The sequence below is a fragment of the Cryptomeria japonica genome, chromosome 3 (genome assembly GCF_030272615.1).
Source record: "Cryptomeria japonica chromosome 3, Sugi_1.0, whole genome shotgun sequence".
In the NCBI taxonomy this organism is placed as follows: domain Eukaryota; kingdom Viridiplantae; phylum Streptophyta; class Pinopsida; order Cupressales; family Cupressaceae; genus Cryptomeria; species Cryptomeria japonica.
Window position 1 is genome coordinate 277566107 of NC_081407.1, and position 15211 is coordinate 277581317.

At 31.9% G+C, this 15211-nt stretch overlaps 1 protein-coding gene across 1 annotated transcript; it reads left to right on the forward strand.

Annotated features, from left to right (window-relative positions):
* The first annotated feature begins 2702 nt into the window (after nt 1-2702).
* On the forward strand, nt 2703-3341 carry LOC131063883 (NDR1/HIN1-like protein 12). Its single transcript, XM_057997833.2, has one exon. It carries the CDS (start codon nt 2703-2705, stop codon nt 3339-3341), a length of 639 nt encoding a protein of 212 aa, XP_057853816.2.
* Nucleotides 3342-15211: the final 11870 nt, after the last annotated feature.

A 15211-nucleotide genomic window follows, 5' to 3' on the forward strand; every position in this document is an offset into this window, starting at 1 on the left:
TAGTTTATTGCAATGTCGAGCGATGCAGAGCAAAGTACAGAACAATGATCAACACAAACAATTGAAAAAGAATAACCTTACCATATCCCATAACTCGATCAAATCATCATGCGGACCATTGAATCTTAAGTTGAATCAACTAGAGATACTTATCTCAAAACCCTTTAATCTGCAACAAATCAACTGCAACACATTGACCGAACTAGCTCATTTAATCTGACTCCAATACTGGAACACACAGAGGAATATGTTGACAACACATCATTTCAGCAAACTTCTCAACAATATCGAACAATGTATATGTATGTACGTAGATACTAGCATAAACTAAAGTATTAGAACTTTAGAAGGGAAAATATAAAATTGTTAGTGAATATCAACAAAGATAATAATTGTTCTGTGAACAACATAGTAAATGACAAAACACAAAAATCTATATCCACTAACTATGCAATCTTTAACTAATGCTTATTTTTAAAATTATATGGACTTTTGGATATTCATACAATAGAAAATATATTCGTTGGAACATATGCAAACTAATTAATTTTAAATAAAAAATTTATATCTCTATACATACATATATATGTAATTCCCTTTTCCTTTTTGAAAATTATAACATTGATATCTATTTCAGTCTTTATCCTATTCATGTTTTCAGAAAGTATGGTGTATAGTGTTCATAGATATAACCATTATGAGATTTATCTGACACATATATTCTTAATGTTGATGTGCACCTTGCATGTGTATTTAGTTCTAAATATTTCAGTTTTCTCATTTAGTGTTTCTGAGAATTCATTGTTTACTTCATTTGAATATTTTGTCTACAAACCATTAAACTAATGCAATTAGAAAATATCATGTATAGTGTTCAGAGATATAACCATACTGAGATTTATCTTATAACCACACTGAGATTTATCTTACACATATATTCTTGATGTTTAAAGGCATTATTAATATCTTAATTATAACAACTTAGTGGAGTGATGTCACATTCGATGCAGCCTTTGCTTGTAGTCAAGCTTGTCAGAAAAAACATTGCAGCTATTTATCATTTTTTAAAATCTGCCTAGATGATTACTAAAAAAAAATGGTTAAATTTATCCTTTTCTCTTTACAATTATTTTCACTTAAATTAATCTTTATGTTACATTCATATTTTTCCTTACATATGTTGCATAATTCTTCTTATCTAAGTGGTTCCTCCATCCTTTACTCCCCCAATTGGTGAAAAAAAAAACTATTTTCTTATTACTTCAATTTTTCACACTACACTAAAACTATGCTGCACATTTTTCTATTTTAAAAATGTGTTTCCATTTTTTTAGGCTGCCACAACATGGTTGGGAGTGATGATGATACTTCGTAGCTCACATTTTCTATTTTCATAAAGAAGGTACATATCCATCTCCCTTAAAATAAATGTTGTTGTATTGCCATTTATAGATTACATTTAAAATTTCAATTTGTATATCCTTATATATAGACATTTAATTTTATATTGATCTTTATTTCTCTTCTTGAACTACATATACTATTTATTTCTTTGTCTTTACATAGTTGTTGTGATCTAGATTAACTTATCAAAAACTTGTTTGAAATGATTGATTTATTTCAAGTACTATAATAAAATTTTGTATTTTTTGCACACTGTATCAGTATACTAGTCATTGGAAGTCAAATAGAAACTTTATAAAATGATTGCTCTTCTCATTTGCATAGTTTATATTGATTTTCTTAGTTTGAATGATAAAATGCATGGTTTTTATCATAATGCTCATCAAAATTTCATTATGTATATATATTCGTGTATATATTAGTGACATATAAACATGTTTATATGTATAAACATATACAGACATATTTTGTTTTATGCTTGTTTTTGCTTATCTACGAGTTTGTATATGGATGTAAATGATTTCTTTACAAATAAATAGCAGTATGTAGTTACTGTTAACACATATAGACATGATTTGTTTTATGTTTGTTTGTGCTGATCAACAAGTCTGTATATGCATATAAATAATTGTTTTACAATAAATGACAGTAAAATCTATTTTTAATATTATTTTTACATACCTTTTAATATGTCAATTTGCAACACTATTATTTCACAAAAAATCAAACAAAACCTATTAATTTTGATCCAAATTTTTAGTAATTACTCAAAATTTGCAAACTTAATTAAAAAATAATAGTAAATTTCTCCCTGCTATGAAGTTATAATCCGTTCAATTTTCCTTTATTGCTCCCCACTGACTTTCACTGCATCTTCATAACAATAAAAAGATAATTACCTATCGCCGACATGTTACACAGCAAAACCGTGCGACAGCTAGTAGTTTTTATTGTCCAAAAATGACATTCGACTATTCTAATCAACAAAACAAATGTGAAAATACAATGTAGTTATAAACTGTGACTACGACACCTCGAAGAAGAGACGATTTTCTGGTGTCAAATTGCGGTGGGAAGTACAAGCAGTGCCCGACAAGGAAAAAATCGCCAACAACGCGTTCCCTTCGTGACGCAAACGAAATTTCTGAGACCATTCGAAAAGTAAGACTAATTGGAGAATTTTTCTCACTTCCGCCTATAAGAATTCCGTCGGGCCTACGCAAGTCACACGGAATTCGCTTTCTGTCTCTGGGCCTTCATCTCAGATTTGTTCTGTAACAAAGCACGCGAATTACAAAATGTATAACAACTGCCACTATCATCACCCTAGATTCCTTGGCATTCCTCTACGCTTTCCTGAGGATAAATTCCGGCATAGGCTATGCCAAGGCCTGTCAATTTTCATCGTAGTAGTTGGTTTCATTATCCTGGTCATATACTTAGCCCTCCATCCACAGAAGCCAGGGTTCTCTTTGCAGGACGCCATTATCACCCAGTGGACCGTCACAGACGATCGCATGCTCACCTCGTCCCTGCAGTTCACCATCATTTCGCAAAACTCAAATGACAAGATCGGCGTCCACTATGACCAGATCAGCGCCTACGCCACCTACATGGCCAAGCAGATCACCTCCCCCAGCCCTTTAACACCTTTCTACCTAGGACACAACGATGCCACAATTATCTACCCTTGTTTCAACGAGAGCGTCTCTCAGTTGGGTCCCGTTGTTGTAGATTATTTGAGAGATGAGTGGGATCGGGGCATTCTTTCTGTGAATCTGAGGATCGAAGGGAAGATACAGTGGAAGGTGGGGCCGTGGACTTCTGGGCATTACCATCTGAATGTTAATTGTGTCACTATTGTGGCTTTTACGAACTGTTCTAATGACGCTCGACTTCCTCTGGAGGAGGTCAAGAGGTGTCATGTGAGCGTCTGAGCTGAGGAGAGCTGTGATTTTGATGCAAACTTTTTTAGTGTTGATTAGATAGTAAGGTTTGTTGAATTGTAATAGTGAGTTCTGTTGCAGGATTCGAGTTCTGTTATAGGATTTTAGATCTTTTGTAGGCTTCCGACTCGGGCTCAAACTGAGAGGAATTAAAGCCAAATAATGTACCTAGAGAATAGCTAGTTTATATTTGCTTTCCTTCTAAAATATTACATGTTCAATCTTTGTTTTTTGGAAAACAATTACTGTCCACTTGTCTTTTATTAGTTGGATCTCTAAGATTTTTAATTGTCCCAATTTTTCTTTGAGCATCTAAATCACGATTAATATCGGCAAGAACAAATATGCACAGACTTCTATAAAAATATGTCCAGTGTCTAAAAATGAAAAAAAGAGCAAATGTAGCATGCCCAACACTAAACCAATCCCTCCAATAGAAAACACCATCCAATTTTAGAGTACCTTGATCTAATTCTAACTCTCACCAAAAAGAATTTAATTTGGACCAAATTATTACTAAGAATACGAGTTTATCAATTTTTTTATTAACTAACTTATATATAAATGTGTTAAATAGCTTTTTTATTTCAGGAAAGTTTTTTACTCGAGAATTGTATTTCATGAACATTAAAAAAAAGTTTATAAATTTATTTTTTATTTTTTATTAGAATCATTTTAAAATTATTTTCAATTGATTATGTTTGTGTTTTAATTATTTCATATTTAATTTAAAAATTAAATTTTAACTATTAATGATTTCTAATTTGATTTGACCTAAAAAGTAATATAACTGATATTAAGATGTTATTATCATAAATGAGAAATTTCTTTTAGCTTCAATCTGTATTATTAGAGTTTTTTGTCTTTATTCTTATGATTTTTGGAGTCTTTTATAATAACAATAGGAACCATATCCATGAAGAATATCTCTAGTTGGACAAGACTAACCATCAAATGTTAATATCAGTTTAGAAAATCAATAAAGAGGAGATATAAAGTATTTGAATCTATTCAAAAATAATTTCTTTATATATATATATGGAGTGGTATAATGGTTATGATAGTACTTCACTAAAGGAATGTTTTATAAATTAGAGCACTATGTTTTGAGTTATTAGTTAAGGATATTGGATTGTTGTTAGATTGTAGAAAGATGTGTATAGATAGGAAAAATGCCGAGGAAGTAGTGAAGTCCTTGCTCAAGGACCGACAAATAGTTAATTGAGCACACATGAGTTATTTCAGGCTTTCCCTACCGTTGTTGTGGGAGGAAATTGTTTTATAGATTATGTGATACATAATGTTTGAGGGAAACCATCAAGAAAATTATACTAACAATTTTCTCTTATTTATTCGACTACATCATACAATCAAGGTAGCTTTCCTTTTTATCATACTCTATTCATTGAAGTATTTAGTGACCTAATTTAGAAGAGTTAAGGGTGACCGTCTCATACACTAATCTCTAATCATTTTTTTATTCAAGGATGTAATGAATAATAAACGTAAATCCTAAGTGTCAACCCATACTTTGTTTGGTTGGTCTCCACCTTATTAAGCCTCATAGGTAAAACATAGTCCCCTTCTCCTTCATTGACATCCGATTTTGACCATTTTACCCTATATTGTGAAAGAGTTCATATAACTTTAGAATGCAATAATTTAGAGAGCATTTATTTGTGAAGGAATAGAAAATGGTCTGACATACAATCCTATAAATTACGAGTTTTGCAATTCTACTAGGTGCAACCCAAAATGACATATCAATATTTAGAATACAATTCTAGAGATTGACAATTTGTTTCATGAAGTTGGTGATTAGTTAGTGATAATCGTTCCTCATTAATAGACAAAAAAAGTTATACGCATGAAATCCTATAATATTATATAGAGAATTTCTGTTAGAATGAAAATGTACCAATACTATCTATTCATATAAACAATTTTATATACAGGCCTATAATAACTTAGACCATGGTTCATGTTGAATTTACTTAAGAATAGGGGAAATTGAGTTTATTTTATTCTAATTCAGTTCCTTATCTTAAGTGGAGAATATAATATGTGAATGGTAAGAAGATATTTAAAATGTTAATATAATTCTTTTCATTTAAGGTCTATGTTATAAGGCCCTTAAACTAGACATGGAAAATAAATTATGGATTCTGGGAGATGTTCTAACTCTAACTATTAAAATAAATAAAAAAAGTGTTTTGTAAACATAATACATTAATATTTATAAAAAATATCTTTTAATTATAAGTTCATGATATCAAATAAGTCAATATGACATATTTAATGAATATTAGGAAGCCTTACTAAGGTTGAATGGCCTTCACAAAATTAAATGTGTGGCTACTTATATCAGTACTTATTGTCATGATTTTCTTGTGAGTCCTTTATTTTTTCAAATTTATTTCTAATTAAGACAACCTCTTAGTATGGTTCTAGCATAACATAGTGGTTTTATTTATCCTACTATATCTCTAGCCTACATGTGGTATTAACTAAGGATACTTTCAAAGGTACTTGATATATAAATATATCAATCCTAGCTAAATTCCTTTCAAATATATTAATTAAAAATAAATTAGAATATTTTCCTTCTTTTATTAATCCTGGCCAAGAAAATTATGTAAAATATATGTTATCAAGAATTTTATCTTCTCAATGACTCCATTATCTTGTGTTTGAATTTGAGGGTGTTTTTTAGACTATGGTGACCATAAAGAATGTGAGATCTATCAAGAAGCTAAATCTCTAAGCATAAAAGCATGTTAGTTAAAGTATAATAATGCTACTACTCAATTGACATAAATTATTCAATTGGAATACCATTTTGATGATTCATTGAACAAATTCAAAATTACATTGTATATGAAGTTAGAGTGAAATTATCAACATTTCCTACCAAATCATAATTTGTATATGTAAATAGAGTGAAACATGACTTCTAGGATACTATAGATTATAGTCAATTGTACTCTACAAATATCTAAAAATTCTTCTTACTACTTTCACATGTGTTTTCCTTAAATATGCTTGAAATTTTTCTACCATACATACTACATGCATGATATTAGGTGGAGACGTAATTAGTTACAATAAAATTCCAGTCATAGAATAGGTATAGAGTTTAATCAACTAGAGGAGATTCATCATCCTTATTAAAATTACATGTATTCACCATATGTGTGCTAGCTAGCTTGAAATATTTCATATTAAACACCTTAAAAATATCCTTTACATACTTTATTCAAGAAATGGAAATACCTAAGTTATCAAATTTGCAAACCATGAAAAAAAGATAACTCACCTAGCTAAGATATTTCAAATTATTTTTAATTTATTTTGCAAATTATTTGAACATTTCATTATTGTTGTCACCAAGGATAATGTAATCAACATAAATAAAAAAATTAAATAATGATCACCTTCTAATTGATATAAATAAAGGTGAATAATTTATTAATGATCTGATATGATACAATGCAATACTAATATGCATAGAGATATTCATATATAAATAGGGTTTAGATGGGAGGTTTAAGATGGTTTAACTATTAACTATTCCTATTACTAATTATGCCTATTGAAATGGTTATACAATATAATATATGCCAAAATTCCCCTCTTATTACATTGATCCTAAAAAATAACATAATCACCTTGCCCTAGGGACTCCCCCATAAGGCTTACCCAACAAAACATGTTGATTGCATAATATGAATATGCATTTTTAGAAGATTCTCTCCTAAAACAAAAATCCTAAACCAAGAAGGGATCCATCAAGCCATATGTTGACCCTTATAAAGATGTATCTTCAAGCTATGTTTTTGAGCTCTCATTCTCCAAATTTCAAATCACAGAGTCTTGAATTATTGGATAACAATCCCTAAGAGATATAAAAGATCTCTATCACTATCTAGTGATTACAAAAGGTTATAATTCCTGATCATATACTATAAATCTCACAGGAAAACAATCCATATTGAAGTCAACACCAAATCCCAATCATGTCTCAAAAAAAAACCTTCGCAATACATGTATTCTTCAAATCTACCGGCATCAACAAAAAAGGAATAAATGGAAAGCATAAACCAAAAATGATTCTTTTGTTGAACGCAATGTCAAAGAATGAAGCTAGCTTGACATTATAGAAATCCTCCATTCTCCAATGTCACCATCCTCCAAGATGGCCCTATTACACTTTATCCATTCAATGCAACATTAATCTTTTTGATAACATAAGCATGCTAATCTTTTAAGGCCTTGTCAAGTGTTGCAAAGATAGTCCCAATTACTATAGCTTTAATGGAACTTACCTAAGAGCTATTAATACTTAGAAGATAGATTAAATGATCAAGACATCTCAGGGATGATACACTAATTACTTGATATGTTTTATCATAAAAGCAAGATGGACATTGTTGCTGCTAGGATATGTTGTTGTCATTGATGTCAACATATTCTTGTGATTTATTGCTGCGATGATTGCAGATTGGTTTATTGGGATCATGGTTAAGTATAGAGTATTTCTAGTACCATTATATCTATTTGTATTGGTTCCAGTGATCTAGGAGCTTAATTGATCATATCATATGATCCAATTTACATTTTTGGTTTTCCTGATCAATGCTTTGCAGAGTTTGGTATTTCCTCCAATATATTTCAGTGTGATCATATCTTGAATTAAGTTTTTGGGAGATTGTTTTGGATTTTCTTGTGTATCTTCATTTTAGATGGTTCATAATTTGGTGCTCCCCAAGTTATCTTTCCTCATGGCAGTTTTTGTTGTTGGAGTGTTCTTTAGTTTTAGATGTTGATCGATGAAGATTTGTATAAGTGGTGTTGGTGCAGTTGTTACAGATGACTTTAACATTCTTTTTGGTTTTTCATAATTGGTTCCTATTTGTTTTTTTGGTCAGCATTAATCCTTGTGCGCATTCTTGGTTTTCTTGCTGAACCAGTGATATTCTTCGTATTATGCAATATTCTTGGTGGTGTAGCATGTTGCGGCTGATCTTGGTGTAATTTCTGGTGGTGTTACATATTTGAGAATTTTGTTTAGGTCCATGTTATATCATATATATCATTATTTTGGTCAAGTGGTCGATCTTTCTATCCTATGATGTAATTTTGTAATTGTGAGTTGAGGGTTTGGCTTATTTTGTAGTCAAGGTGGACGAATTGTATAAATAGCTGATAAAGTCATGTAAATTTGGTATCAGTATTGTGTCTGCATTGTCAGTGATTGGTAAAGGTGTGAACAAGCAGATACATCCTTAGGCATTGTGATTGAGCAGAGTTTGGACTATTGTAGGGAAGACATATGTTCTTAATCGGAACTGTCATCAGGAATTTGCAGATGCTATTCTTTCAATTCATTTGATTTTGGATTATTGTTTAAATATTTTGTAAGTCAATGAGACTTACTTGTAAGGTAGTTAACCTTCCTTGAGGGTTGTAGGCTTCTTGGTTATTGTATCTTCACATTCTACTGCAGAGTATCATCTTATTGTGGGTAGGCTCCCACTGTGGTTTTTCCCTTAACCGGGTTTTTCATTTCAAAATCTTGATGTTGTGTGTTGTGTTGTCAATTTTCTTATCTTAGTTGTTGTTGTAGTTAATTAGATTTTTATTTGAGGTTAAGTTTGTGTTACCCTTATTTTTTAACATGATAATTTTAAAAAATTTTGGCATTTGAAGTCTTGTGTGCAATAATTGTCAATTTGAAAGGTTTGCTATAATCGTCAAATGCTAAGTCTCCTGATCAGCCTTTTTGCAAAGTGTTTTAAATCGCTTATCTAAATCAAACGAATGCAACATTTATGACAAGGGAGAAATCGACAAGTTGGAACAAGTCATTAATTTACCGATATTTTATTTTCTTGAAGTCTTCATTATCGATAACAAAGACAAGTTAGCTAACATTATGAAGCTTGTAAAAATGTATCCTCATCTGTCATTGTGCTAAGTTGTCAAAATAGCTTAAATTTCTGCTAAGAACCTTTCAATGCCAATGAAGACTAATCAATCGGTGACTCGGTCAGGTTATGAAAGTTATCCAGAACACCAAAACAAGTAAAAATCTATTAGGACATCGAAATTTCATCCCAGTTGGTGAAAAACCAACAAGATGATGCAGATCGGTGTTTTGTCCAAGAAACACAAGTCACTCAAAGGAGAAAATTATGTTGCATTTTATATCTTCATTGACAATTTTAACATCGGCTAATTGTTTTAAATAAGACGATAAGTTGTAGAAGAGCCCATATTAATTTGTTGAAATGATCATTTCACAAATCTTCTAAAGTATATAAAAAGACCGATACACTCCACTTGGTGCTTCACTTGTCGGTAAATTGTTTCATTTTTTAAAGACGCCACTGCATTATCATTCATTAAAGAAGTTATCAAAGTTGAATAAAAAGGCCAATCGAGTTGTGGGTGATCATCAATCCACCGAATGACGAGGAGTTGTTAGGCAATGGCAAGTTGGTGCTGGCTACGTTGGAGGTTTTGAAAAGAAGAGAAAAGTTGTAGATCACTAGAATAAGGAACTTATTATAACTACCCAATGGTTTAAAGAAAGTAGTTATCATAACTACCTATTCTACAAAATAGATGTCATGATCCTAGGAAAAATGAACTTGGCAAAAACACTTTAGAAAATTTCAAGCAATATATGGATCACTTCAACAACATTCTAACAACGGACTTTCATGAAATGGATTTGTTCAAAAGATTCTCAGAAGAAAATGCACTTGGCAGGTGTAAAGGTTCTACAACCGTTTTCATCAACCTCCCCGCTTGCGCAACAATGAAATTGTAAGGAAATTTATTAAAGCATAATGGCTAGAGGAATGAGAAAAGAAGCTCCAACTGCCACACAATAGATACCTCTAATGCATACATTGATAGCAATTTTGGAAATATATCCACCAAAGCATGATAAAAGGAAGATATCCGTCAAATATTGTAGTTGGATGTACTCTGGTAGATATGCATGCAATCCATAGAGAGGAAATCATAGAGAACATACTGCATTGTTTGATAGAATGGGATGTCATATCATGATTCATAATAATCACAGGATATGAATGAAATATTATTGAAATTGGGTCTAATAACTTTCAAGTTCTTGCAAAATGTAGAACCATAAACAAGGATTATGAGAGGTTTTTGAGAGAGAGTCTCTAAGAAATCTGATCTCATGCCCTGCTATGGTTGCACGGTATGCACAAAAAGAGCTTATTGAAAAGGCCATAAATAATTACAAGCAAATGTAATCGATTGATGTGAAGCCAAAACCCGTAACTAGCACCCTCCTGCCCAGCCCTATGGCAATAGGAGTTCTCAGATAGGTTACAGACATCTATCAAAGAATATTATTTTTCATCCAATGTTGCAGTTGCAATTTCCACAAGTCAACATGCATGCAAAATAAAGAAGGGATAGGTGCTGTAATAGACTGCAGTGATTGCAAAATATACACAAGATGTTTTTGTTGAAAAAGCTTAAAAAATCTTTTGGGCAATCTAATTAATAGAAGTAAAGACAAATGACATATATTTTCCAGCAACTTTTCTCCCTGCATCGAAGTGAGAGCTTTGGAAAAGGTCATGAAAATCCATCAAAATGCATTGGTATGAAGATTCTTGTTAGATATTATAGTTCAAAATGCCCTATCTAGACATGAATGCAAAATGGAAAAGCATAGGCAATGCAAGTGAATTATTTTATTTAATGCCTCATAAATATTTCATTGTGTGGGACACAACCATTGCAACTCTTCAAGAAAATGTATTTAACAATGTGAGTGTTCTTTCCATCCGTGGCAAAATGAAAGATCTTGAATAGTGTATGAGCCTCCATTGAGGCATGTAAATATTTGACCAGGTAACTTACAAAGATGTCATCTAAAAGAATGAAATGAAATAATGAAAGGGATCATGCAAAATAGAGATGTTGAAAAAGCTCTGAAAATTCTCAAGCAAATGTAATCAACTAGTGCATAATCTACTTCCTCTACTAGTGTCTTCACATCATGAGCCATAATGAGTTTTTTGGAATAGAGTATGTTCGATGTAAAGTATTGATGGATTATTTTACGATGCTAGTTATTTTTCAAAGACAATTCATGAGCATGCGAGATGGCATTGAAGGATTTGATGTAGTTACAATGTGTGTCCTTGAAAGAGAGATGTTGGTGATATGGTTATGAGTTCGAACGAATCGGATAAAGATTGCAAACTACCTCAATAAGATTAATAATCTCATCTCCTCCAAAGTCACAAGCTTCAAGATCTCATTTTGTAAAAGTGTGACCACTTATTGTAACTAAAATTATCTTTTTGGGTTTAATTTTTGAAAAAGTTAGGTAAATCCTAACTTGTTTCTAAAAGGGTAGTTATTCTAAGTGTTCACTTATGTTGGTTATCCTAAGTTGTTTATCCAAGTAATTATCCTAAGTAGTTAGACTAGTTGGTTACCAAGTAGTTATGAGGTAGATACAAGGCTTTTGCATTATAAAAGGGGGATTCTTATAGGGGGGAGACTATGGAGAAATTCTTAGAGAAATAGTTTGATGACTTTTGTGTTTACACTTTGTATAGAAGAGTTCTTGAGATTGTATAATTTCATAGAAATAATAAAGGATGCATTTAGCTTGTATGTTCTAGATGTGCTTGTTGAGTTAATATTACTAATTTTTCATGCGTCAAATTTATGATATATTTTGTCTATGTGAAAATAATTTGTCATCTATTGGAATGCTTATAATTCATGCAATTGATGTAATGGAACACAATCAAGCTTTGGTATCTTGGTTTCGATATGCTAAAGTTACCCATATCTTCATATGTTGAGATATGTCACCCTTCTTTCATCATCATTGCAAGTTAAAACTTGTTTTGTGATTAATCCCCCTTTGTATCTATCATCATTTGTGAAATCCTATTTGGTGTTTGTATGTCTGCCATTGGGGTTTCTATTATTCACCTTTCTTTAGTTTTATCTCCCTTTTGTACTTTGAGGTAAAAAGTACACAAAAATCCCAAAAACCTCCATCATACAAGGGAGTTGCCCCTCTGAAACGTAGAGGAAGATTGTGGCTTCACCACAATCTCTCCAATTATTAGAATGATTGTCACTGCCGTTTGTGAAAACACGGTCAATTTTGAAGGAGAATTCACATTGACAAATTTGTTTACCAATATATTTTTGGTGACTCTGCTGGGGAGCAAAATAGCAATGTGTTTTGTTTCTCAAATATTTCAAGGTACCTTCTTCAAAATGAAGGTTGGTGACTCTATCTAAAGATTAAATTCAAAATAATGGTTTGGTACAAAGGAAAGTTGAAAAGTGATAGTGAAAGTGATGATGAAGACTATTTATATCAACAAAAGCAAATTCTTGATGAGCCCATGCAAGTTGAATTCCTGAAGAATTTTTATGGTGACATGCAGTTTACTCCTGATAAATTCAGCCTTCCTTACATCAAGTTTTGCAAAATATTGAAGAAAAACATGGAAAGGAGATTGGTTTTCTTACTTGTGATCATTTTCCCAAATCAACAACAATAATGAAAGATGAAGATAAAAGTTATTTTCTCCTGTAGCAGTTGCTCAACAAAATCAAACTCTAGATGATCCTAAACAAGTCAACTTCTTGAAGAGTTTCTATAGTGGAAAGCAACTTGATCCTGATAAAATTTATCCTTCTCTACTCCAATCTTTGCAAGTAATTGAAGAGAACGAAGGAAGGGTAAGCTCATTTCTTGCTCATGATCATTCACTTGACCTAGTGGTGAACAACAACAATGATGAAGAAAAAGATCTTTCTCTTTCACTTGTTACTCAAAGAAATCAAGATCTTGATGATGCTAAGCAACTTCAATTTTGAAAAGCTTCTACAACAATAGGCAACTTGATCCTAACAAAGTGCATTCTTCCTTACTTCAAAAATTGCAAATGATCAAACAAATAGATGGGAGAGAGAATTATTTTCCTGAAGATGAACACATTCTTGATGAGATCTCTTGTTATCCATGTTTTAAAAAAGATCCATCATATTATGCATGTGTTAATGAGGATGAAGTTGTATCTTCTCATAAGGTTGCATGGCATGAGAAAGATATAAAAGAAGTAAGAAAGAATGTAAAAGAAGATTGTATTGGAGCATACCATGAGTATTTCAAGGATTTCCACAACAATGAAGAAGTCTTTCATCAATCTAAAAAACAAGGAGCTTGAAGAAAAGGTATCAAATGCTTCCCAAGCATGTGTACAACCCAATAATGAAGATAATTGTGAAGAAGAGATGCATAAAGAGGAGTCTCAAGTAGTCTCTATTCCCAGTTGGTTTCTCAATGCTTCAAATGATGAATTTATTTGTGGAGAAGATATTCCTATTATTCCATCACCAATCAATGGAGATGACAGTAGCATTGATGATGTCAAAGTTTTAGTAACTTTTGAGCAACCTTTCACTACCATGACTAATGGAGAGGCAACTACAAGTGAAACTTTACATATATCTTCTTTTCCTTCATAATAGGAGACCTTTACTTTTGAAGATATTGATGAATTTCCGGATCAGCCCCAAGTGAAAGAATATGATTCACCAAGCACCCACTATTTATCATCCATGCAATCCGATTATGTAACATTCAGATTTCATGAAGAGCTTTATATAGAAGAATTAGTGAGTCAAGAGAATATAGAAAGCTATACAGATATTGTTAAGCAAGCTGAAAGTGAAAGCTATGTAGGTGTGTCAACCTTGGTGGAAGTGAAACCTATGCCTTAGGGAGCATTCAAGGCTAGAATAAATCTTCTTTTTGAATATTTAGATCAAGAAGACTCCCCTATATTAGAGGATAGCTTTGGGAGTTGTACCAATAGTAAAGCAAGGAATGAGGTGATGGATGATATAATGAAGGAGTTCACTGAAGTTAACTCTCATGATGTTTGTACCCTAGATTGGTGCTTGAAAGCTCCAAATGATGATTCCTTCTATGGTGAAAACATCTATATCCATCCTTTTTTTTCAAATGAATGCTTTTGTACATAAGCTGACGTTCAAGGAAAAGATTCAATACTTGTAGCAGCTCAAGCTTCTTCACATCTTAAATTATATGAAGGTTATCCAATTCGTGGCTCGATTTCTTCCAATCCAAACTATCAGAAGTATCTTTAGATAGAGGATATTTGTATTCTTGAAAATATTCCAAAAGTTGCCAACAATGTTCAAGGTGGTACCAATTTGATTCAAGAGAGTCCAAAGATTTATGATGAGATATGGTTGTTCGGTTCATTGGTCAAATATATTTCTTGTCATAATCATGTTGATCTACTCAACCTATGTAGCTTACATGTGTCACATGGATGCACACCACTTTTCTAGACAAGTTCCTATTTTTCTCAACCTGTAAATGGCTTTGTATGACCATCTTGGTGAAATTTGAGGTAGGCATTGCCTACCATGTACATATTTAGTTAGAAGTTCTAGTTGTGTTTGTCCCATTTTTGGTGTGTCTTTGGTCTCTCTAGTTAGTCCCTTTTGTAGTATCCTCTTTTTGTAACTCCATTTCTCAATGGATAAGGAACTAATCCTGTATGAAGATTCTAGATTCATCCTATGTCCCTTACAGTCCTCGTCCCCAGTTAGAGCTAGTTGTTACCCTTATTTTTAAACTTGGCAATTTTTAAATTTTTTGGAATTTGAAATCTTGTGTTCAATAATTATCAATTTGAAAGGTTTCCTATAATCCTCAAGTTATAAGTCTCATATCTCATTGGCCTTTTTGCAAAATTTTCTAAATCACCTATGTAAATCAAATGAATGCAACATTCATG